The 25,943-nt window shown below is 41.9% G+C and overlaps 1 protein-coding gene across 4 annotated transcripts in view; it reads left to right on the forward strand.

Annotated features, from left to right (window-relative positions):
• ephb2b (eph receptor B2b) overlaps positions 1–25,943 on the forward strand; it is a 137,591-nt gene that overhangs the window by 95,348 nt on the left and 16,300 nt on the right. For all 4 annotated transcript variants that reach the window (XM_077572863.1, XM_077572865.1, XM_077572864.1 and 1 more), the window contains exons 4-7: positions 5,266–5,421; positions 7,375–7,710; positions 22,970–23,094; positions 24,523–24,685. In XM_077572863.1, the coding sequence (XP_077428989.1) occupies positions 5,266–5,421; positions 7,375–7,710; positions 22,970–23,094; positions 24,523–24,685 (780 nt within the window). The remainder of the gene's footprint in view (positions 1–5,265; positions 5,422–7,374; positions 7,711–22,969; positions 23,095–24,522; positions 24,686–25,943) is intronic.

Below are 25,943 nucleotides of genomic sequence, written 5' to 3' on the forward strand. Positions count from 1 at the left end.
CCACCGTGTCATAAATCTCCCCATGTGTGAGGTTGAGATCCAGGAAACCTTTGAAACAAAAAGGGAGCAAATTAGCTGCTGTAAAATGTGATTTGCACCCTGACTCACCGTCTAGTTTCCATGTGGCAAGTCTCGTAAAAAAAAATAATCACAAATGAAAGCCCTCGCGTCGCAATGTGTTATTAAAAGTGGTAAAACACGGACGGGCCCAAGAAGCGGGAGACGTTAAGATTCAAATGAGGGGATATTTTTGGAATCAAACAAGGTTTTCTTGAGTTTTCACCACAAAGAATGGAATAATTTGAGCACAATTTGAAAGGAAGCCTGAAATGTTCCTTGAAAGCTTGTTTTCTTTTTCTTTTTTCTGTTATTGTTGTCGCTGTGAGGTCTGACAGCACGTCTGCTCCGCGAAATCAAACCGCGTTCGTGACAATGTCTTAAGTTTTACGAGGGGAAGTTGCAACAAAAAGGGGCAGCTGTCACGGGCGAATATTTATACCCATAATTAATTCCTCGGGCTTTCTAAAAGTTAGACGAGACAAAACCGAATCCAGCGCGACTTCAAATGCCGGCTCGTTCAGGGAGAATTAAAGCTGTGATCTGTTGTTTTAATCACAGCCTCGCTTACATCTGACATCATACGACTCTCTTCATGTCTGTCATGTGGACGCCCAGGGGGAAATTCCCCTTACGCCCTCCAAGCAGATGACAGAGAGGTGCAGCAAGACGCAAAACACACATCCTCCTTAAGTGGATTTGATGCGCCAGGAATTCATTGTACGGAAGATTCCGAAGCAACACGCCGACGCTAACGAGTTAACTGCTGAGCTCATTTGAAAACACTTGCTAGCAAAAACAGCAGCACATAAAGTCGACGCCCGAATGTCGTGAACAAGCATGAAGGATTATCTTTGTCACATTTCGGTTCTGTAGGGTTGGGTTTTTGTCTGGTTTTGGGTGTTCATGTTCTTTGTTGTCCGAGTGTTCAGTGTGTTGTTTTGTCTTTCCCCTCGTCTCGTTATGTCTAACCACGTCCACCTGTGTGTGTCTTCCCTTGCCCAGGTGTGTCTCATTAGTGTTGTTGTATATAGCCTGTTGTGTTTGTCCAGTCGGTGTGGGTGCGTTGCCTATGTTATGTGTGGAAGTTCATGCGACAAGTCTTCGTCACCGCCTAGTAGCCTTTGTCACTGCTAAGTAGCCTTTGTCACAGCCAAGTAGCCTTTGTCACAGCCAAGTAGCCTTTGTCACAGCCAAGTAGCCTTTGTCACAGCCAAGTAGCCTTTGTCACCGCCAAGTCATTGCCACAGCCAAATCATCATCGCCACAGCTAAGTCGACATCGTCACAGCTAACTGAGTCGTCATTGTCACAGCTAACCAAGTCGTCATCTCCAAAGCTGACCAAGTCGCCCTCGTCACAGCCAAGAAGCCATAGCCCAAGCCAAGTCAAGTCACGCCACAGCAAGTCAAGTGAAGGCAAATCGGGTCCTGTCACGTCATACTCGTTCCAGTCATGGCAACCAGTCTACTCACGTCCCGTCCAGTCATGGCGACCAGTCCGGTCCCATCCTGTCTAGTCATGGCGACCCGTCCTTTCTCCCTATGTTTCATTAAAGTTCCTCATATTGCACCTCATTCCTGTCTCACTGCCTTGCTTCCCCACATTTGGGTCCACCATCCCTCAACCACTCACGCCCACTCTGACAATCTTATGTTATGTGGAGATTGATTAGTGCGAGTTAGAGTTTAATTTTAGGGTTTAAATTCAGTTTAGGTTGAGATTAACTCTTTGACTGCCAGACGTTTTCAGAAAAGGGATGCCGTGGGTGCCAGCCGATTTAAGCATTTTTGACTGATCTTTCAAGGTCCACAGAAAATTATGTGTTTGGACTATGGAAACACATAATTTTACTACCAAACATACTGCCAAATGAAAGATTGGACTCTCGTCTTTCATCAGGAAAAAAAGTTTGTTTCTACCTTATTCCGTTTTTCAGTAATCAACAATAGAAAATGGTTAGTTTCACCTCTGTTTTGAAAAAAACGTATTTTAACGTCTTTGGCACTCCTCCATAGGATTTTACTAAACGTTATTTAACGTTTTTGGCAGTCAAAGAGTTAAGATATTGAAATTGGGAATTGCCATACAATACAGACACTCCCCACCTTACGAACGAGTTACGTTCCGGACGATCGTTCGTAAGGTGAATTTGTTCGTAAGTTGCTTCAGTGCTATATTTTGTATTATAATTTATGTTTAAAGCCTATATAAGTATATTGAAGGTTTATATAAGTATGTTTAAGGCTCGTACAAGTAACCTGCATTGGTTTGTACTGAAAAAAAATTAATAAAATGGAGAGAATACGTACAGTACTGTACTGTACTACGTATGTTAGAGAGAGAGAGCGAAAGACACACACACAGTATGTACATGTACGTAATAAGATAAATAAAATGAAGTTTAACTTACTTTTGGAAGATGTACTCGATGCTTAAGGAGATGATGGAGGAGGAGGAAGAGGAGGATTTTTATATCATGAGAGATTCTTCGTCGTCGCTGGAATCGGCTTCAAAAGTTATTTCCTGCTTCATGGGGACCGGCGTTTTCTTCCTCCTCGCCACGTTGCTCAGCCTCCAATGAGCTCTCACAGCGCCAATCGTCGGTATTAGCGGCGGAAAGAAGCACTACGCGCAATACAAAATCTAACTTACAGCATTTCTTTCCGAACATTTTTCGACATACTGTACACGCAGAAATGTTCGTATGAACCGTCGTTCGTAACTCGAAAGTTCGTAAGTAGGGGAGCGTCTGTACATTACGATAGTACTAAATGGGGGGGAAAAAATGACATTTGTTGGAAAATGAATGGAGAAGAGGCTTGGGAAGGCGACAAAGAAAGCGTCTTGGATGTTTTACGCACGGTGGGGAACTATTCATCACTCGGCGGCAGGCCAAGCAGCTCGTGAATATTTGAATATAAAAAAATCCTTGCGGTAGCAAAGGACTCATGGAGTTTTGTACTTGCTAATCCCTTGCATTCTTTTCATTGTCGCGATTGTCACAGCTGCGGCACATCCATCATCAGCTGTGCCCTAAGTAAGACGCTGAAATTGCAAACAGAGACATTCCCGACCTCTCCCAGCTCTCCCCTTTGTTCCCACCAGTGGACCCTCGACAAACTCCCCCGAGACCTCTTGCCCGTCAACACGTCTTTTACGCCACTTCTTTCCAAGTCGGCATTGATGGCAATTCCCCCACCAAGCGGCTTGGCCCGGACTTCAACGAAATGGTCGACTGGCACTGGGAGTGTTCGCGCCTCACGTTTCACTCGGAGCATAACGAGAGAGAAAGAGAGCACTCGAACATCAATCATGGCGGAAAGCAAACATGTCGAAGCTGCTTAGTGGCGTTGACAAGTGGAGACGACTTCATGTGGATATAAGATATTTGTGATAAGCGAAACACACGCTGCCTTGGAATGCTTGGAAAGGTGCACATTCTGCAAGTAGCACGTAGTACACCGTTAGCATAGCATGATTCTTGGAGTTGTTTTTAACTCACTGTCAAAATATTCTCAGTCAGGTTACTTAATTCTGTCTGTTAGCGAGAGCCACTACATCGTGATAACTTACATTGATGTTTCTGCATTTGGCAATTTATTATTATATTATATTATTAGTATGGGATTTTTTTTAATGGGCTTTAGGTGAACTGATGAATACACACACACTCGCACGCATGCACGCACACACGCACGCACATACACATTCTCACCCACATACAAAAAAAAATATATATATATATATATATATATATGTGTGTATATGTACTGTATATATATGTATATATATTAAAAAAAATAAAAAAAACATTTATTAAATTTTTTTAATTTATTTGTTTTTTTTAAAAAAGGAGAGCAATGATGATGTCAAATCGAATGAACAATACTGAGCTCTCCTGGAAGAAAAAAAAATATTCTCAGTCATCCAAATCAAAAATTTTCATTTGTTGAATTTGTGTTTTCAAAAACATTCAAATATGAATTCGGCAGATATGCTTTTAGGCTAGCATCATGCCAAGTGTCTTTGATCCAAAGTCAGGCTTAGGTTTTGAAACTAGGGTTATTAATAACGTTTCAAGCCACAGTTACGGATTCTAATTAATGTTACAAGCCAGGGTTAGGATTTAAAAATAAGGTTTCTAGACAGAATTACTGTTTCAATTTGGGGTTTTAAGATGTGAAGTGTAGGGTACAGATGCTTCAGTACAGGTTTTGCCGTCAGTGTCTTCTGTCTCGGACGTACACGGACACTCTTAAAAGAGCTCCGAACAGCAAGCGAACCACTGCATATGCACGATAGGGCAAGCAGGGGACTGTGAATTATTCACACGAACAGCATGTCGCGCTGAGAGCCGCCTCACAGGCGAGCCACCGCTTCTGTGTTTGGACGACTCACTCACTTCGTATCGCTTCAAAAGTGTCCGCGGCAAACAAGTCTCGGATCAATCATGATTAGACGTTTAATATTCTAGTAGATTTCTTCATATCTTTGTCTCTGTGTTTGTTTAAAGCCAGGCTTAGGGTTTTAAAGTGTGGTTTTAAGATAGGCTCCAAGTAAAGGTTGCAAGCTGGGGTTAGGGTTTGAAACTAAGGCTAAGGTTAAGGTTACAGCGGGAAGTTAGGTTTTCAAGCTATGTATATATATACCGTATCTTTTTACTGTGTATACATTTACTGTATCTAAATTATATATATATATATATATATATATATATATATATATATAGGGCAGCACGGTGGTTGACTGGTTAGCACGTCCGCCTCCCAGTGCAGAGGACGTGAGATCGAGTCCGGGCTTTGGCCTTCCTGGGTGGAGTTTGCATGTTCTCCCCGTGCTTGCGTGGGTTTTCACCGGGTACTCCGGTTTCCTCCCACATTCCAAAGACATGCATGGCAGGTTAATTGAACACTCCAAATTGTCCCTAGGTGTGATTGTGAGTGTGGTTGTTCGTCTCTGTGTGCCCTGCGATTGGCTGGCATCCAGTTCAGGGTGTACCCCGCCTACTGCCCGAAGCCAGCTGGGATAGGCTCCAGCACCCCCTGCGACCCTTGAGAGGAAAAGCGGTCAAGAAAATGGATGGATGGATGGATGGATGGATATATATATATATATATATATATATATATATACAGTATAAAATATAAATAATCTGTCTGAGTAAATACTGAGTAACTATTTAACGCTCCTCCTCGTGTCTTTTCAGCGTGCACGTCTGGATTCTTCAAGCCGACCCAGGGAGACGAGTCGTGCAGGCAGTGTCCCATTAACAGCCGCACCACCAGCGAGGGAGCCATAAACTGCGTCTGCCGCAATGGCTACTACCGCACCGACTCGGATCCCTTACAGATGCCCTGCACGAGTATGTATTACATTGGTTCACCGGTTTATCTACCGCGGCCCCAATTCAATTCAATTGCCATTGATTTGTTCCAGCTCTCTGCAAAAACAACAAAAATTTCCCCATTTTTGTTTACGACGGTGCCTGAAACTATTTTTTGTGTGTTCAAACATGTTTCTAATTTGTTTAAAGCGTGTGTAAGCTTTAAAAAAAAATGGTATGGTCTTTCCACCCATCACTAAAACATATGCCCCACAATCAATAGGGGGTTCAGTGTATACTGACTTAATTGAAGTGTTGAACATGTTGTACACGGGCTCTCTCAAAGACGCGGCTGTCACGTGTTTTGAGTTAATAGTGCGCATCTTCCAAAGAAACGCACAAGGGCAGGCCGGCCTGTCCTCGACATCACACGGCCCCGATCAGAGGTTACCGGGCCGAGCCGCGGCGCATTGAGATTGGGGCCCACCGCGGCTCTTGTCATGCCAATGAAGCCGCTTGGAATTTGAATGTGAATTTGAAGCCCAAAGGAAGGAACGCAAGGATGACGGTGAAGGTCGATGGTTGGAGGGTGCGAGGGGGATTGGTCCCGCTAAAACAAAAGCGAGCGAGGAGCAGAAAAAAACATCCTCATTCAAAATTTCGGTAGCGTTGCGTTTCCTTTGCTCCCTTCTGTGTGCGCTGAAAGGACGAGATGATGGCCCCCACAACAAAGGGGATTTGCATAAGCCCGGCACTGGGAATCAAGCAGCTGTTGTCGACCGGCGAGAGCAGCGGCGCCACATCATTCGCGTTTTGCGCAGCACGATCCCCGGCATGATGAAAGCGGGGCCCGCCAAAGCCACCCGCTGAAGCTAATGTGGGGGGGTTTTAGCCAGTGGTGGGAAGTCACCCAGTACAAACACTTTGCTACTGTACTTCATATTTTCCATGTATTGTTTTTCTAGGGCTGAAGAATTTATTGAATTCAAATGGGCTAGGATATTAGGATATTATCATAACTGCAATATCACAATATTGCCATGATGTTGTCGTTATGTCACAATATTAAAAGCAGCATGTCTGGTAAAAAGGCAAGGTTGTATTTCATATGTGTAGTTCTAGCACCCTCTGGGGGTTAGTTTAATTTTAATTAGGAATGTTTTGACCACCGCGGCGGTTATCACTCCCATAAATCAGTTGAACCAGCAAATATTTTTCAACATCTCGAGTTACGACGTACGCGACATTTCGACTTTTACGACGCCCGTGCCTCGTCCGTAGCACCTTCTTTTTCATTCATTTCCCACAGTAATCACGCCATTTTAAAGATATTTAAAGTTGTGTTGTTACCTCCAGCATCAGGCACGTCACATTTCCGTGTTTACGTTTTCAGTAGCTTCAGCAATGAATGTCCGTGCGGAAACATAAAATATTTGTTCCGGCTTCTTCTTCTTAGTTAAGTATTTTGATGTAAATATCGACTTTAACGGTGAAATCCGACTTAAGTCGAAATTGGGATTGCATCGCCAGCATAGGAACGGAACTTGTCCGTAACTCGAGGACTCCCCTGTATCTTTATGTATCTTTCCTTCCAGAGCCGGCTGTGTGTTAATTGCCACCTCTTAAATTAAGTTAAATAACAACCAATCGATTGAGATCTGTGGGGGGAAGAGTCTAAATTGTTTACTTCATTAGCCATCCTTAGGTGCACATGCCGGAAAAAAAGATAAACAGTGTTGTGCATTTGTTTGGCCTGCCAGTCAACGTGTGGGCGGAGCTGGGAAAAGTGCTAAGAAAACACTTCAATGTGGGCACCGGCTCGGAAAATCGGATCCTGTGAATGGGAATCCTGAGGGAGGTTGGCAGCCAAGGCCTCTGAAAGCTGTAGTATTGATCAAATCAGTACACTTTTTTTTTTTTACCGGCAAACTGATGTTTTGAGAGTTATTTTTACCTCCTCATACTTATTCCCAAATCTCTTACGTCCTCTAGCGGTCCCTTCGGCCCCGCAAAACGTCATCTCCAGCGTGAACGAGACCTCGGTCATGCTGGAGTGGATGAGCCCTCGGGATTCGGGCGGCCGCGAGGACGTGGTCTTCAACATCATCTGCAAGAGCTGCGGCGGCGGGCGCGGCGGCTGCACGCGCTGCGGCGACAACGTCCAGTTCCTGCCCCGCCAGCTGGGTCTGACGGAGCCGCGGGTGTACATCAGCGACCTGCTGGCCCACACGCAGTACACCTTCGAGGTGCAGGCGGTCAACGGCGTGTCGGACCAGAGCCCGTACTCGCCGCAATACTCCTCGGTCAACATCACCACCAACCAGGCTGGTAAGCAGTCTTGTATCAAAGACCTGAAAGGGATATTTGGCTACGGGTTTCATTGTCTTTATTGTAGATGACTTTGATAGAAGTAAAAGTCGCCTCGTACAATATTGTTATTTTTGGTTTGTCCTTCGCCACAGAGAGTTACTTTATTTATTTGGCACCATTTTTTTCCCACTAAATGAAAATTAAGTTAAAGTTGCCAGAAACATAAATGATTTTACACTCTCTTACAACAAGGCTGCTGGTGAGTGAACGCCATCAGACTTTCTCTTGAATACACTCAGCACTTCACAAGCACAAAATGCAGCACGCACGCACACACACACACACACACACAGAGTGTAAGCTGATGTATGCAGATGAGTGGCTTGTAAGTGTGCCGTCAATGACGGTTGAGACAGAACGAGACTGCTCCTTACACTTCAACCTCATGGCCACGATTTGCAAATTGTGGACCCGCTCGGCCGGCTCGCCGCCGAAGCCCATCACACGCCATTCAAGCGCTGATTGCAGCTCACTCAGCCACTCAGCGTTATTTTAAACAATATAAAACGCTACCTTTGCCTCAGTGATTATGGGCAAGTGTTCCGGTAAGGGGAGGAAAAAGTGCTACATTTGGGTGAGATTTGCCTTTCAGGATGGATTTACTTTGCATGCTTCAAAAGACAAAATTCTAGGTTTAGCGCACTTTGATTTGCAAAAACGAGGGCACCTCAAGATACGTAAATGATTCTCAAAGTTTACTTTCAGATGTAATACATTATAGCTATGGGATGTCAAAATGAGTGCGTTCATTTTAAGTTGATTTAAAGTTCCTTTAACGCCACTTAGTTTTTTTAAACACACGATTAATGACCGCCCCTTACTTTCAAAGCCTGTAATGGGAGAATTCCAGTCACAACGTAGCAGACACGTCAACATCAAAATTTAGCAGTAATAAATGTATTAATTTGTGGAGACTGGGGTCAAGTTGTATTTAACAATTTAAAAAATGTGCAGAATTTCACATGTTACTTCATGTTAAAGACTAGATAGTTTTATGAAAAGAAAAATGCACTGAGCTGTCACCAACATCTTGCAAAAGCAATTATGCCGTCTCGTGGCACAAATCAACACAACACAAATCAATGTCACACTAGTTTTTTACAGTACAGTACATCTTTTTAATTTTAACTCAATTTTATGAATCATTATGAAATTACTGTATCAGTGACTAAAAGTTACAGCCATATTTATTAGTTTAATATTCCCCCCACTTTTGAGTTTGACAAGAGTATGAAAACTTGGAAGAAAATATTTTATTGTACGTTTTATTGTATATTTAGGATATAAAATTTGCGATTAATCGTGAGTTAACTATTGAAGTCATGCGATTAAATACGATAAAAAAATTAATCGCCTGACACCCCTACTTTTAACGTATGCCTCCTTTGTATAGGTAGAAAATAAAAAAACACGGGAAGGAAAAAATAAGGACATATATGTTCTAAGCCAGTGGTGTCAAACATCCGGCCCGCGGGTAAAAACAAAAACAAATAAAATAGTACTTGAACCAATTAATCAGCTGGCCACAGTCAAAACATAAATTTGTAATTTCACAAGCAATTCTTAGATGAGCAATGCAACTTGTACATGGAATTGCCCTGGATGTCATTATTTTACACACCATCTAAAATTACGGTTTGTTTGAAAAAAATAAAAAATAAATGAAATCATAGACCAACATAAACATGTTAAATACGACACAAATTCAATTACTGGTAACATAAACACACATGATAAGGATTAACGTCCTTATTATTTCATTAACCGCGCCACACAATGCATTCTGGGAATAATATAGATGCAAAACGGGTAGCTACAACACATCCGGAACTTATACAGGCAATGCGTTGCATTTGTGTTTTTTTTTTGTTTTTTTTTTGGAACAATATAATTACAGTTGAGCCCTGTAATATAGGGCTAACCCACAAATAGTGAAAATCTTCATATAATTGTCGTGAATTGTTTCTATGTCATAAACCATGATTTTACCGATCCGGCCCGCTTTTCCTCCATGTTCTAAGCCCGTTTTATTTCATTTTATTTTTGACTGATGGCTGACTTTGTTGCAGGCAGCGTGAGATCAACTCCCACTTTGTGACTGAATGAGAGTGTGAATGTTTGTCCGTCTCTATATTTGCCCTGTGATTGACTGGCAACCAGTCCAGCGTGTCGTCAGCCTTCCGCCCAAAGTCTGCTGGGATCAGCTCCAGCTTCCCGCAACCCCGAGCAGGATAAACAGTTCAAAAAAATGGATGGAGTGGAAATCCGGCCTCTATCTCAAGGGTTCCTTCAAGAGATAACTCCAAATCTCTCTCCCGATCTCCTCTGCAAACATTTGAGTTTTGCATGTTTTAGCCCTTGTGCTTGAAGTCTTCTCCTCGTCTCAGGATTTCGGTGAAGCTAAAACATTGATTTGCTCTTTAATTGTCTCAATCAAGCGCATCGTTTGGCATCGCAAGCCTTTTGCTCCCGAGCCAACTGGGCTTTGTCTTTTCTTATTTCGTCTCCCGACAGCATTACGTGCCTGCGATGTCTCATCATTCAACCCTCTAGCACTCAACCGGCCTCCATATTGTTGTATGACTGAGGCACCTAAAGCTACTCAGCTTTTATTGCATTTGTCTAACGGCGCACTCACTCTCGTTACTGTGCGCCGGAATCCCTTTAAATGTTCCCCTCAAATTGAGCCATTGTAGCAAAACGTCAGTGTTTACGGATATCTGTTTGCCTTACAGCTCCATAAAGTAGCCATTACAATGCCGAGAGTCCAAGATGGGGGCCTTTTACTCAAACGGCAGCCCCTTTTTATTGTCTGTTTGGATTTAAGTCACTGGTGTGGTGGCTTAATGAGGGCCTGTGAGTGCAGTTAAGCGTTGTAATGAGGCCCCCGCCCCACTCTCTCTCTCTCTCTTTCTCACTGGACCACAATAAGTCTGTGGCCCCGGCCCTCGGCTTCCTCGCTTCCCCCTGCCGAGGAGTCCTTGCGGAAATTGGGGGGCTCAAGTGCCCGTCACTTTAGATTATGCCACGGGAGCAGCCGTCGCAGGGAGCTGTGAAAGGAGAACTCCCGCCACACCCTACCACTGCCAACCCCCCGACTCCCCCCCGTCGGTGACACTGCAGGACCAGGCTCACTCGAGGGACTGCGGTGCGACGCTACAGGGACGGGGGTCACACGGACCAGGAGCCTATAATTGCATCTGGTTTGTGAGGCTTGGAGGTTACATAAACATCATGTCAGCCCTAATTACCGCAGGCAGTTCTGCACTGGCAGTGAGCGCCAACACAGGCTGCAGAAAGCAGTACAGTAGACCCCGACTAGATATCGCGGTTCATTGTTCGCGTACCCCGTTACATAACCAATTTTTTTGTGGAACGTATCTGTCTAGCCGAGACGGAAATTCTTGCAATACCTTGGAATTTATAGAAACCTTTATTCATGGTTTTGAGTAGAGTCCGGCCAGCATTGATTTTTTTTTTAAGTAGGATAAATTTGGCATTTGGCAGAATAAAATTCCAATAACCGATTAATCGGACACTTAATTAAAAAATAATGAATACAATAACTTCATTTTTTTGTCTCTTAACACAAAAGTAAAGATATGAATTACAGGCAGAACATTTGACCGTTTTACTATACTTTGTCCTTTAGTGTCCTTTAGTGTCCTTTATATAATCGGTAAACATCCACTCATTCTTTTTTTCTGCAAATATCTGTTGAATTTGTTGCCGATTTTAATATCGGCTGATTAAATCGGCCGGCCGATTAATCGGTCGCGCCTTAGTTCTTACACTAAGTAGAGGTTCCTTGAGCTACACATTCCCCAACTGAGGTTTTTTAGTGGTGATCCATTTAGTCATTTTTTTTATTATTATTTTTTTTACCATTTTGCAAAAAAAAAATGAGTTACATGCAAGCTTCATAAACACAACCGTTCTAGAATGGAATGCCCTCGCCTGCAGGCAAGGAGAGCCACTGCCGCCGATGCACTCTCAGCCATTTACCGAATAGGAGAAACACTCAATCACACTCAATAATCACTCAAATACAAAATGAAAACACTCGCAAAGAGCATGAAGGACTCCTGAGTCGCTCACTCGACCACGCGTGTGTATGTGACTTTATGTGACTTTGGGCTTAATTACACTTCATACAGTTTATTTCTCTTTTAAATGTTGATATATTTATATTAGGGCTATTTTTCTACATTTAAAATGCGAAACATGAACATTTTGTTTTTTTGCGGGGCTGTAATGTAGACAATTGGTTTGAAAATAAAACCGTAACAAATATGTTCTCAATATATCGCAGATTTTCACCTCCAGTGTAAAAGGCGGGTCTGAAACATATCGCCCTCAATGTGTGGAGCGCAACACCACTTGGCTCAAGTTGCATAAAAACATCAAATATGCAAATTGAGAGTATCCTGAAATATGCCTGCGTCTACAATCACAGCTGAAGAGGAAAGCGCAAGCGGTCCGCCCTTTCTAGCATCTCAAAAACACAGTTAGCCACGGGCTTCATCCTCCCACTTATGAGGAGGGCGCAAATGAAAATTCATCACTCAATTACACATACGAAAGCGCCAATGATGGTTGTTTATAAACCCGCTGTTAATTCTGCAGCGCAGGCTCCGAGCATATTTGTAGCGATGAGTCACGTCTTTGCTTTTACTGGGTTTGTACAATAAAGTGACGATCTTTGCATGCGATTAAATGAAAAGTGAGGATGTGGTGCCGGAGGGTGAAAACGTAGTCAGGCCTCGTAGGTGTCACAAGAGCCACTTTCACGTTGGATAGTTTAGCCCTATTTTGCATGAGAAAAACCCTCCGAGAGCATTTTATTGTTCTGTTTGGCATTAATACTTGAACAACAATGCATTATTTGCATTATATGTAGTAAATAAATGATTGTATGGAGCAATTCTAAATTCTACAGCAAACCTGATGATCACTCATGGCACACAACAGTAATATGCCATGGCACACTGGTCGGGAATTACTGCTTTAAGGTAGTTTTTCTAGCTTTGTGGCAGGCTTTGACAAGCTCCAGCTACCCATGAACCTCATGACAAAATTGACGTACGTATAATAGAACAGTATATAATGTGATCAGTTCTGCTCTCATACAAAGAGTGTGAACTTTACATAGTTTGAAGCCAAAGATTCTACGATTGCTTAAAAAAAAAAAAAAAATCACACAAGTTCAAGGTGGTGGAATCGACTGCATACTGAGTGACTTTATCGCTCCCTAAACTGGCCAATTGTGCAAGAGAATCACATTAGTCACTCGGCACTGAGGGTCTAATCAAGGGCAGGGTATGCATACGGTGCCGGGGAAGATGTATGGCTTCATTACAGCACCAATGGCCGAGTTGTGCTGGTGTGAAATTCCCAACCCCCCCCCAAACCTTTCGCATGTCAATTGTTCATACTATGGTCACTTTAAATGCAGTTCTGTAATGCATAAAAAAAATCGACTGTACTGCCTTCAAATTCTGGTGAAAACACGCTGAGCATATGTTGTACGCTCAAGAGTCGGCGAGATGTACAAGCAGGCTGCGGGCCACACGTGGTGGCAGGGTGACGGTGACAGAAGGCGTTGAGGTGGACGCGTATGCTCGCTGCCAGCCAGGGGTCAGACAGGAGGGCTTGCCATCACGCCCACTTGGAGGCCGTCTTCATCGTGACTGGCGCCACGATCTGTTCGCTGAAGCGTGGACGAGCTCCTCAACAGTAAAAAAAAAGAAAATGTACTGTGCGCGCCCTTGGAAACGGAGCATTTGCCTTCAAGGCCATGGATGGATGGACGGACGGATGGATGGATAGATGGACAGATGGATGTTTGGATGGATGATAGATGGATGATAGATGGATGGATGGATGGACAGATATATGAACGGATGGACAGATGGGTGGACGGACAGACGGACGGATGGATGGATGGACGGACGGACAGACAAATGGATGGACGGACAGACAAATGGATGGATGGATGGATAGAAAGATGGATGGACAGATGGATATTTGGACGGATGGATATTTGGACAGTCGAATGGATGGATATATGGACGGATGGATGGACGGACAGACAAATGGATGGATGGATAGAAAGATGGATAGGTGGATGGATGGACAGATATATGTACGGATGGACAGATGGGTGGACGGACAGACGGACGGATGGATGGACGGACAGACAAATGGATGGATGGATGGATGGATAGAAAGATGGATGGACAGATGGATATTTGGACGGATGGATATTTGGACAGACGAATGGATGGATATATGGACGGATGGATGGATGGATGGATGGATGGACAGACAAATGGATGGATATATGGACGGATAGAAAGATGGATGGATGGACAGACAGATGGATGATGGACAGACGAATGGATGGATATATGGACGGATGGATGGACGGACAAAAGAATGGATAGATATATGGACGGATGGATGGACAGACAGACAAATGGATGGATATTTGGACGGATGGATAGATGGACAGACGAATGAATGGATATATGGACGGATGGATGGACGGACAAACGAATGGATGGCTATATGGACAGATGGATGGATGGATGGATACGATACAATAAGATATACTTTTATTTTCCCCGTGGGGAACTTTTTCCTGGACTCGGTCCAGCTGCAGTTTACAGTAAAGAGAAAACAACAGAATAGAAAGAGATAAAAATTTAAATTAAATAAATAAGAAGTGCAGCAATAGATGGACGGATGGATGGATAAATGGATGGAGATGCACCCTGCAAAGTTCATCAAATGACTTAAATAATCCATGCATTGTACTATATGGATTTAATTAAATCTTCCCCGAGGAAAATCATCTCATGGATGGTCAAATGAGTTATGTAATTGATCCTGTTTATGAATCATTCACAAGTCACATGGCCTTTCTTTTCCTCATGCATACGTTTTGACATGCATGGAAGAGAGTAGTGCTCATTGCCTGTGTATAAATCTGGGTTAAAGGCCGTGGTCTCTTGGCCCACTGGACTGTAAAAGGGAACATAATGTGATTATACAAATAAATGTGGAGTGCACGAGAGCTGCGCTTTCTATGACGTGAAATCGATCCGACTTTAATGCATTCATTTATTAGCTTCAGTCAGAAGCGAGCGTGCTGGTAAGTAAAAACAAAAAGAGCCAATGGATTGAATAAAAAAAAAAAAAAGGCTACAGTCCAACCCTTCTTCCAGAATTGCACTTTTTGCTGACGCTGGACTTTGGAAATGTGCTCGGCCGGCGGCTGATATTTCGGTCCACGATGAGGCGGAGATGCGCAAAAGGGAGCTGTTAATAATTCAGCATTTTCTATTTTAGAAGAGATGTTTTCGAGCCGGGCGCTTCTCAGGTGATGTCAACCTGCCGCTATTTAACAACAGCAAATATTTTCCAGCTGATTTTTTCCTCCATCAGCTCTTTACAGCAGATTGAAACCGGCGTAACCTGTCTGCAGCTATTGCAGTTATTCTCTCCACATAATAAAGCAATGGTAGTTATTAAAAAGTCGGCCAGCAGGTGGCAACAGAGTATAAGAGTTCAGCCTGGTCCATGTTGCATCAAGCTCTTTTTTACAGTGTTTTCAACAGGTTTGTGAATAATGATTAAACCGAACTATATTCTAATACTAATTGCTGCAAAACGGAAACAAATACAAATGTACTTTTTTCCTGATGAAAGAAGAGACTCTAATCTTTCTTTTGGTAGGTTCGAAGTTTTTATTACAATAGAACAGAATATTCTGTAGGCCTTGCAAAATCAGTCAAAATCCAGTAAAACAGCCGGGAACGAAGAGGGTTGCTTCGGTCAAAATGGCTGGGAGTGTGTATATATATTTTAAAAAATAATAAAAAATAAAAAAAACATTTATTAAATTTTTTTAATTTATTTGTTTTTTTTTTAAAAAGGAGAGCAATGATGATGTCAAATCGAATGAACAATACTGAGCTCTCCTGTAAAAAAATAATAATAAATAAAAATAAAAAAAAATAAAATAAAAAAATTAAAAAAATGGCTGGGAGTGAATGAGTTAATATTAGGGTTTTGAAAGGGATATTATTGGGTGCATGTAAACGCACTCATAATGTAAAACTGGGTGGGTTTTTCAGTAAATTGCTGAGGATCGGTTCCACATTGGGAAAACAAAAACACAGATTGGCTGAGGTTCACTGATCATCAAATGACTGCACAGCGCAGTGAAATAGCGGTTAGCACATCTGACACATAAACAGACCTCTACTCTGCATTTGTATGGCGTAGTAGCAGTTAAATCCAGTGCAATGATATTTGACTTAAGGATTGCAGGAACATAAACATTCCTAAAATGGTTATAAAATACGTTTGCATGCGTGCGACCAAATGTCGTTTTGTCTTCGGGAAATGCGGAAAAACAAGCGAACCACACGGTTTCTTTCTAATGAGTGTTGACATTCTTCCTGTGGGTTGAGGAGGATTTTCTCGCGGCAGACGACAGCATGGCCTCAAAGCGTCTCACTCTCTAAACTGTTGACTTTCCTTCCGCAGCCGTCTGATCCAAAACCATCATTCCGCATAGTTTTGACAGACAGCTCCAATACTTAAAGCATTCCACCCGACTCAACCCAGAGTTTAAGGGGCCACAGCAAATCAGTAAATATTTGCCAAATAGTGTTTTATTTTTTATTTTTATGGAATAATACTGTCAGCTTGAATGGTTTCTGCATGACTGGTTTTGTCCCGGTTCTTATCCTCTGAAGGAACTTATTCCTGTCAGCTTGCAAGTTATGTGCTTTGAGTAAGACAACCCCTAACCGTACTCTCAAGACAGTGATCTGGGAAAATGCAGATGACCAGTGTGAAAGGGGCTCGGGTGAGACTAAAAGAAGTCTTAAGGGAAATGAACTTTTTTCCCAGCCTTAAAGCAACACTAAGAAACTTTCAGTTTACGTTGATTATGGCAGCGCATATGGACAAAAGCGGTATTGTAATGTCTGAAGGAAGACCACGTTTCCCATGAGGGCAAGCGCGTTGCGTTGTTGTTTTTTTAGCTCACGCCAGCGAGTGGAATCCGGGCCAATGTTGATACTTGACCGTCATTTTATTCGGGTAGCTTCCCTCTTTCTTTAACATATTCTCAGACAAATTTTGCAGTTGTTTTGCAGCTTCTGCCAGGAAAGCAGTAATCATGCGTCAGCATTGAAATTGACTTCCATCTTTGTAACAAATGTGAAAAGGGGGGAAATGACGTATGCCATAAAGCAGTCAGCACATTTGTAGTTTTTTGTGTGTCAAAGTGCTACTTTAATGTCAGCCATTTTCACTGTTCACAGCCCATTTAGGGATTTTAGAGCATTTTGACTGATTTTTCAAACAACATTGTCCTACGATTATTTACACATGAAATCTACCAAATAAAAGTATATTCTCTCTTTTTGACCGTGAAAAAAAGTTTGATTCATGGGTCCAAGAGGGTAAGCTTGTTTTTCGGCAATTTCGGCACTGCCTTATCTGTCTTCCAAATGTATCTCCTCGGTCTGCCGAACATCTGCAAACCCACCGATACACTTCCAGTGACCATAAAATGCTCATTTAAGAATGGGCTTATAATTTGAAGTGGATGGTGGTGGTCCATCTTTTCCCCCCCTACAGATGGTTTAAAGCTTGATCAACTCCCAGCTCACTTTGGAAAATTGCTGTAGATGTAAAAGCCACAATACTTTGCAGCTGTGGAAACAGGGCAGGCTGCCAGAGCGCTACAACTTAGTACATGCAAATACGAACTTGACGCTAAAGAGCTCCTGATGCAGCGCTCATAAACGGATAGCAGCCCAGGAGAGAGGCAGCAGCAGAGCCCCGAGGAACAGCTGCTTTGGGACCTTTTGGACCTTATTGTACTTTAGAAGAACATGTTTTTACTGTGTTAAGGAAAAGGGATTTATGGAGTCTGTCCTGTTCTCTCTAGACCTCCTCCCCACAGTCCTAAACTAAATCACAAGCATCGAAGGGCGCTGCACAATTTGTAATAAAGTAGGAGACACATGTTTGCAGACAGCTGATTAAAGACCCCTAATAGAGTGTTTTTTGCACCATGGACCGGTTTTGTATGAAATATTATTTTAACGTATCAACAAAGAGCACGACGGCGTATTAGGGCCACGTATATTTTTTCAGGAGGGAAGGGGAGTAAAATTCCAAGAGAAAATTTGCAAATTTGCCATTTTATAAAGTCGCAAATTTGCCACTAGAAAGTGAAAGAGAAAAACTTCAGAAACCTACGAGAAATAAACGTAGCGTACTACTCGGATGTTCGTGCCAATACTTTTCGGTCGGCTTTTCAAATATGGAGATAGTAATTGCTTTAGCAAAGATTAACCATATGATGTTTGAAGCGTTGGGTACGGCCAGCGACAAAGACGCCTCGCTTTGCGAAGGTCCACACCCTGAGGATCAAGCATTTAAATTAATTTGTTAAAATGTATATTTACTTGTACTTTTATGTTTCCAGAATTATTATTTACACATTCATAAATTATTTTTTTTTTTTTTTTGTTCAAGTAGTTAAGTTCATTCACTTGCTTTTACCTAAAGTATGCTAGCGTCTGATTGGTTAGCGGTCAGCTGATAGATGATCAGGAAGTGTTGTCGCTCGAGCTGCCGTGTATGACGAGTAAAGTTTAAATTAAGAATGAATCCGTCTCCATCCTGCCCTTTCATTTTATAAACAGTGTCCTATTGACCACCAACATATCCTCACATTAGACTGTAGCTACGCTGCGTGTATTTGTCGTAAGTTTCTGAGGAGGTTTTTTCTCGCAAATTTGCCACTCTAGAAAGTCGCAAATTTGTGAGTTTTTTCTCAGAATATAAAAACAAATATACGTGGCTCTAACACGCCGTCGTAATAGACAGAGACAAAAACAAATATAAATTATACTCAATGGATGGGTTACACTTAATGTAGTTTCCTGTAGTTAGCGTCTGATTGGTTAGCGGTCAGCTGATAGAGGATCAGGAAGTGTTGTCGCTCGAGCTGCCGTGTATGACGAGTAAAGTTTAAATTAAGAATGAATCCGTCTCCATCCTGCCTTTTCATTTTATAAACAGTGTCCTATTGACCACCAACAAATCCTCACATTAGACTGTAGCTACGCTGTATGTATTTGTCGTAAGTTTCTGAGGAGGTTTTTTTCTCGCAAATTTGCCACTCTAGAAAGTCGCAAATTTGTGATTTTTTCTCAGAATATAAAAACAAATATACGTGGCTCTAACACGCCGTCGTAATAGACAGAGACAAAAACAAATATAAATTATACTCAATGGATGGGTTACACTTAATGTAGTTTCCTGTAGTTAGCGTCTGATTGGTTAGCGGTCATCTGATAGAGGATCAGGAAGTGTTGTCGCTCGAGCTGCCGTGTATGACGAGTAAAGTTTAAATTAAGAATGAATCCGTCTCCATCCTGCCTTTTCATTTTATAAACAGTGTCCTATTGACCACCAACAAATCCTCACATTAGACTGTAGCTACGCTGCATGTATTTGTCGTAAGTTTCTGAGGAGGTTTTTTTCTCGCAAATTTGCCACTCTAGAAAGTCGCAAATTTGTGATTTTTTTCTCAGAATATAAAAACAAATATACGTGGCTCTAACACGCCGTCGTAATAGACAGAGACAAAAACAAATATAAATGATACTCAATGGATGGGTTACACTTAATGTAGTTTCCTGTAGTTAGCGTGAGAATTGCATTGCGCGCTTGCGTCAATGGGAGAATGACACCGCAAGTGTTACTTATGTTCAGTCTGCTGGGTCATTTGACAATTTCTAAAAAAGCTTCCTTTTTCACTAGGAAATTTTCAGCTGTTTGGTATTGGCTGAAAAAGAAACATCGCTTTGTTTTTAACGGAGTCATCCGTATGTCTGCTCTGCTCTGCAGTGGGCGGTCCGAAATGGCTGCGAGCTTTCGTGCTTTTGTCCGCAGTTCGTTAAGCAAAACGAGGCAATAAAGAAACATTTTTCTTACATGGCAAACAGTCAGAGCAAACCACAGGAAGGAATCGTATTATATTTACTCATTTTCTCCCAGAATCGAATCTATTCATAAGTGAACAAATTGTTCAGCGTGTTAGTGTTTCTCTAGCACTGGCAGGCCCTAATGTCTGACTCCGGTGAAGGATGTGGCAAACCCGCGGTCCTATTCATGAACATCATTTATCTTCCCAAATCAGCCATCTAATTTAATTAGTTGAACTTACAATCCCTGTCCTTTCCATTATCACCACTTGATTAATTTGGGGGGGGGAATATGAATAGAGTGCTTGTATTCAGCCAGCTCGCCCTCCCTCTAAGAACGTGACCGTCCTTGATGAGGCAGCCTTCATTTAAAAAATTTGTCGGAAAACCTTCTTGTGCCTTTTTCTTCATTTACTAATAGAATGGAATTGGGTGTTTTCTGTGCAATTTTTGTTGCTACAGAGAGGGGAAATTATAAATAAAAGCAAAAACTTGTGGTGGGGTTCTCAGTTTACGATGGAGCTGACTCAAACTCGTAATTGTAACCAAGTTGGTCGCTTACCTAAACTAACACAGGAGTAAAAGCATAATAAATGGAAAAGTGTTTATATGAAAAACACATCTAGGCCATTAAATTAAAATTTTAATTCTACCTCATAAGCAGTGATGGTGGAAAACGAAGCTTCACGAAGCTTCATGAAGCATTTGCGATAATATCTTACGGCTGTAGATGATGCTCTTGGTTTAAATTTAAAGGTCAGTGCAATGGAAATTAGTTACATTTCCACTCCATCTCTAAAGCAAGAGTGACATCTAGAGGAGTCAAAAAATATCACACGTGCTTCATGAAGCTTCATTTGTTCCAGTATTAATTTTGACAAGAAATTGTTTTTTAGTTTTAGTTATAGTCTTTTATTTTAGTCATAATTTAGTCATCTGATTGTATTTTAATTTTAATCCAATTTTAGTCAACGAAAATAAAGAGCAATTTTAGTCGAGTAAATTGACAGTTTAGTCGATATTTTCCATCAGCATACATTTCAACTTTTATAAAGAAAATTATAACACAGATATTTGTAACTGTAGTTTAACACGCAAGACACATTTAATACAACAGTGTCTTTGTTAATTGTTTCAACGAAACATGTTGAACTGACAATAATATAACTTAGTTTTCACCTAAATAAAAAACGTGCATAATTACTTGAAATTAATCTTACAGCTGCACAACGACTGTAAACGTTTGAACATTAAATAAAGTGCACTGAACCGTTTTGGAGTGTGATTGGATTGTGTGAATTTTTTCGTTTTCATTTTCATTTTAGTCATTGACGAAAATTGTCAGCCCTATTTTATTTATCGTTATCTTCTCAATGAATGGCTTCTATTTTAGTTTTGTCAAATTTTTGTGACGAAAAATATGACGAAAATCTTTCGTCGAGGAAATTATCATTGATTTGTTCATCACTACTCATAAGTCTTGTCAAATAGGGGGGGGGAAAAAGTGTTTTGCCACCATCTTGTTGAATCCTTAGGCAATTACAAACCATAGACGGGTATCAAATATGTACTAATGGGTTTTTGCTATTGGCAGTAGATTGTCATCCTAAACACTGGCAAACTGGGCTTTAATGTATCTCTCTAGTTGAATGCATACCATTATCAACTCTGCCCCGTGTTTACAGTCTGCCTGTTTACGATGATGTGAGCGTCTGGGCGTCTCGGATCCTAACACAGTTTCCACACCGTCCCGTCGGCATGCGTCCATGCCGTGTATGGCAACACACGAGCCGCCTTTGTTTCTTTGGCCTGCTATCGGGTTGCCGTGCGTGCGTTGACTGGAAATGCGGCCGGGCCATGTGCTGGTCTTGAGGTTGTGTGCATCCGTAACGGGATACTCGTGAGTTCCCTTAGAGGGGACTGATTGCTTTATTAGGCAGGTGACTGCAAACAAGTGGCTGAGGACTGAGGTCAAAAACAAAATGTTAACACAACACTTTAGTGGACAGAAGACAAGATAAGCCATTTTGAGAATAGCTGGCCTATTTATCTCTCCATAGATCTCAACCTCCCTCCCCAACAACACTAGACCGCCATCCCTCATTCTACAAAATAATACACAACTACTTGAGTTTTTTTATTAGCGGCCTTGAGCCACTTTGCTTAGTCGCCGCTTTCCTGACACACAAAGGCTGCAAATTGCAAGGCCCGTGAAACCCAACAAATGCAGCTGCACAGTCCATTATTATAGCCTATAGAAGTGTGCGGTTGCTGTCGCTCTCTACTCTGTAGAACACATGTCCCAGAGACTCTGGGGGGGGGGGGGGCACCGTGTGGGATTGTGTGTGCGTTCGGTAGGGGGTGTGGGTGAACATGCCGACTGACTTGTATCCATAAATCTTTCCCGACACCCCTCCTGTTGTTGTGTATGCCTCACACGTGCTTTTTAACTTGTGCCTCCCTTGGCTTGACGCTGACCTGCGGCGCCCTGAACTAATCGTAATGGCCGTCGAAGGCGTTGACGTGCTGGCGTTTGTAGCGTGCCGGGCTGCAGGTCACCGGCCACCCACCGTGAGGTAAACATCAGTCCCGACTGATCGTTATGGAATTGACATTTGAGCTGATTTCACATCCGGAAAAGAGTTTTAAAATGAGTGCAGATAGTAAACGGGCGGCTCGGTGGATTAGCGGTTAGCATGTTAGCCTCACATCCCAAAATAAAAATACCATCCCGCTTTCACAGCATCAACGACTTTGCCAAGTAATCAAGTGTGTGCTGCTCATTAACGCTGACGGTAATCTGTGCAAACCTAAAAACGCATTGCAGCTCTGCTTACCTTTTGACTTTGACATCGTAAGGGTATCACAACCATTGGGGATTTTCTTGTATGTTAGTGCTAGACACACAAATAGGCAGATAACAAGATCAACTCTTGATTTCTAAGTACGGAAAACCGATGCTATGGTGCTTCAATTTATTTATTTATTTAGAGAGAGGAAAATACAGCAACAACTAAAAGACATAACAATGCCTCTCTTGATTTGTTTGTTTGTTTGTTTGAGCCCGCCAGTAGTGCATGCATGATGAGTGATGATTACGACAATCAAAAAGATACGTGCAAATCAGTGTGGGTTTACTGGAAGTGTTTGGATCCACAATGATGTCAACTCTGTTCACTGTTGTCTGCCCACAGCGCCGTCCACGGTGTCCATCATGCACCAAGTGAGCCGCAGTGTAGACAGCATCACTCTCTCCTGGTCCCAGCCAGACCAGCCGAATGGCGTCATCCTGGACTATGAGCTGCAGTACTATGAAAAGGTACACATTGGTTTACTGTAGTGCTGTCACAATTGAATCTTTTTATTATCCTATTGATTATTCTATCGAATAATCCAATAATCGGCCCCCACCATTTTTATTGTTTTGTTAAATAATGTATTGTCTTCTATACTTATGCATTATTAAACACCAACAAAATTAGCCTATGCTAAACGGTTAGCAATCGCGATTAGCATTAGCATGCTAGCGATTACCGCTTAAGGTGAACAAACACTAACTACCTTTTTGTTCACACATACATCATTATGCATAAATTACACATGGAATAGTGTCCTAAAAGTCATTTACTTACAAGTAAATAAGGGTAGCGCTAGCTGTTAGCTACATGAGATCAATAACTTCCTGTCCCTTTCTTCTTCTGGGCATGTTTAGTGCATGATTGCCCTCTACTGGTTAAGTGATGAACACACAAAACAGAGTAAAGGTTATATTTTGGAATAATTACAGCGACAGCCCAATTACTTTTTAGAACATTCAGAATTTTATTTCCTATCATTTGGGGAAGCTCAATGTGCCGTATTGTGTTTAATAAAAACCCGCTAAGTCAGTGAGCGTTTTTTAAGCAGACAACTAATATTCGACATTCGGCCACTATAAAAAAATAAAGATCTGATTATAGCTACCGTTTCAAAACTGCCTTCATCTGCAAAAAAATATAAAAATAAAATTGTGTATAAAACATGGCCCAAACATGATGCAGAAAGAAGTCAACTTGCCGACTTGGTAGACTTTATTTCCCCTAATTCACTGCCCGCATTGTTCAACGTGTTGCACTTCTTGTTATCCTCCACCAAAGCCATTCGTTTATCATTCGCCGACTTTACTACTCTGCAATGATGGTTATCGCTTGAAGTCACTCAATCACCAAATCACATTTATGTATGTAATAATGCATGTAGCCAATCCAGAAGTTTTACTTTGGTAGAGAAAGAACTTTATTTCCTAGTGGATCCCATTAGATTGTGCAGCCCACAAGCGCATCACTGAGTGTCCTCACGTAGACAGCACTGAAGAAATGAAACCACACCAGGCTCTGCAGTAAAGTTACCCAAGAGATTTGTAGGCAAAACAACGCTGCACCGACTGCTTGTCGGCTTTTCTTTCTTCTTTTTTTTTAAACACAAGCAGCATTCATTCTCATAGGAACTCCCGCAGTGTAGTAGCAGTCGACGCGCACTCGCAAACAAGCGTAGGCGTGCCAGACAGGGGTGGGCTGTCAAAACTATCGTCTCGGGCCCCCCCGCTGTGGCCCACGAGTGCACGCTGAGTGACGGCTGAGCTGATGGGAAGCAGCTCAGACGTGTCAGCATCCTCCATGAGATTTATTCGGATGGTCACTATAAAGTGCTATCTTGACTTTAAAGCGGATGGTGACATTGATAGACGGACTCTTTGTTTCCCTTTCAGGACCGGTCGGAGTACAACGCCACCGTGGTGCGGAGCCAGACCAACACGGCGGTGGTGGGAGGGCTCAAGTCAGGGAGCATCTACGTCTTCCAGGTGCGAGCGCGCACCGTCGCCGGCTTTGGACGCTACAGCGGCAAACTGTACTTCCAGACCATGACGGAAGGTGAGGAGTCAAAAGCAGTTGAATTAAAAAATCAAGACTACACTCCCCTTCAAAAGTATTGGAACAGTGAAGCCAAAAATATTTTAATTCAATATTTGGATTTCACCGAATGTCCGTCTGTGGTCAATTTCAGATTTTTCCTGTGTTTATTGCATTTATAGGGCCCAGGGCTTAACTGTGTGCATTAGGGAGGGGTTTAAAAAAATGTAATAATCAATGAATGGGTTTTCCTTATCCAGCCTGATATCGATTAAAAAAAACATTAATTATTAATCATTAAAATTTTAAAGGCCGAGGGTTTTTATTTTTTATTTTACTGTTTTCTTGACATTGACTGTTTACATGAATTCAAAAATATTCTCTTACATTTATGAAAAACCTTTGAGTTACTTATTAAATCTTTTTCATTTATATTTATAATTATTGAATTAGAATGATTTTTTAAATGATTTTCATTTCATCCTTGCTAATGCAAATCGTCGCTGCTAAGTGAAAAAACACTTGTCAATTTTTGTCTTTTAAAATTTTTTTTTTTTTACATTTTTAAGGTTTTTGGGGATGAAACTGTTCGTAAAAAAACAAAAAAATGGAAATAGAAAAAGTGTTTTTCACATAGCGTTGAAATGTTTGTGTAACATTTCAGTGATTATAACACTAAATCATTTAAACAGTTACTTCCTCCTTTGAACTTAATGTTTGTGGAGTTTTTATCATGACCTTGATAGAAGACTTGATGTTCCATAATTGATCAATATCGAATCGAAGTGAAGTGAATCAAATCGAAAAAATCGAAACCGAATCAAACTGAACTCTTGTGAATCGAAATCGAAACGACTGATGAAATTAGAATCGATACCCAGCCCTAGTTCGCATGGGAGGAGTTTTCATTCTTTTGGTAAGTTGCTTGACTAGCACAGAAAGAATTTGCATCAGCATTTGTGTCATTGCGGGAGGGAACGCAGTCGACTCCCGGCCAATCGAAGCGGCTCCCCTCATTGAACCATTAACATTCAGCAGAGTGGGCAATTGGAGACCTCCTTGCACCCCCGATTGTGCATCCATGTGAAATTGTCCATAGCTGTGAATGTGAATGTTGGCGACAAGACCGGTCAAAGTGCAATAGAAAATGAACGCATGAATGCCTGGATCTAGACGGCGCCTTATGTTGTGGTCATGTATACGCAGTGAATGCGAATCGCCGATAGCAGCCTTCTGCTTTCAAGTCTTAGATGAAGGATAAGTTCTCAGTTTTCCCCAC

The sequence above is a fragment of the Vanacampus margaritifer genome, chromosome 8 (genome assembly GCF_051991255.1).
Source record: "Vanacampus margaritifer isolate UIUO_Vmar chromosome 8, RoL_Vmar_1.0, whole genome shotgun sequence".
In the NCBI taxonomy this organism is placed as follows: domain Eukaryota; kingdom Metazoa; phylum Chordata; class Actinopteri; order Syngnathiformes; family Syngnathidae; genus Vanacampus; species Vanacampus margaritifer.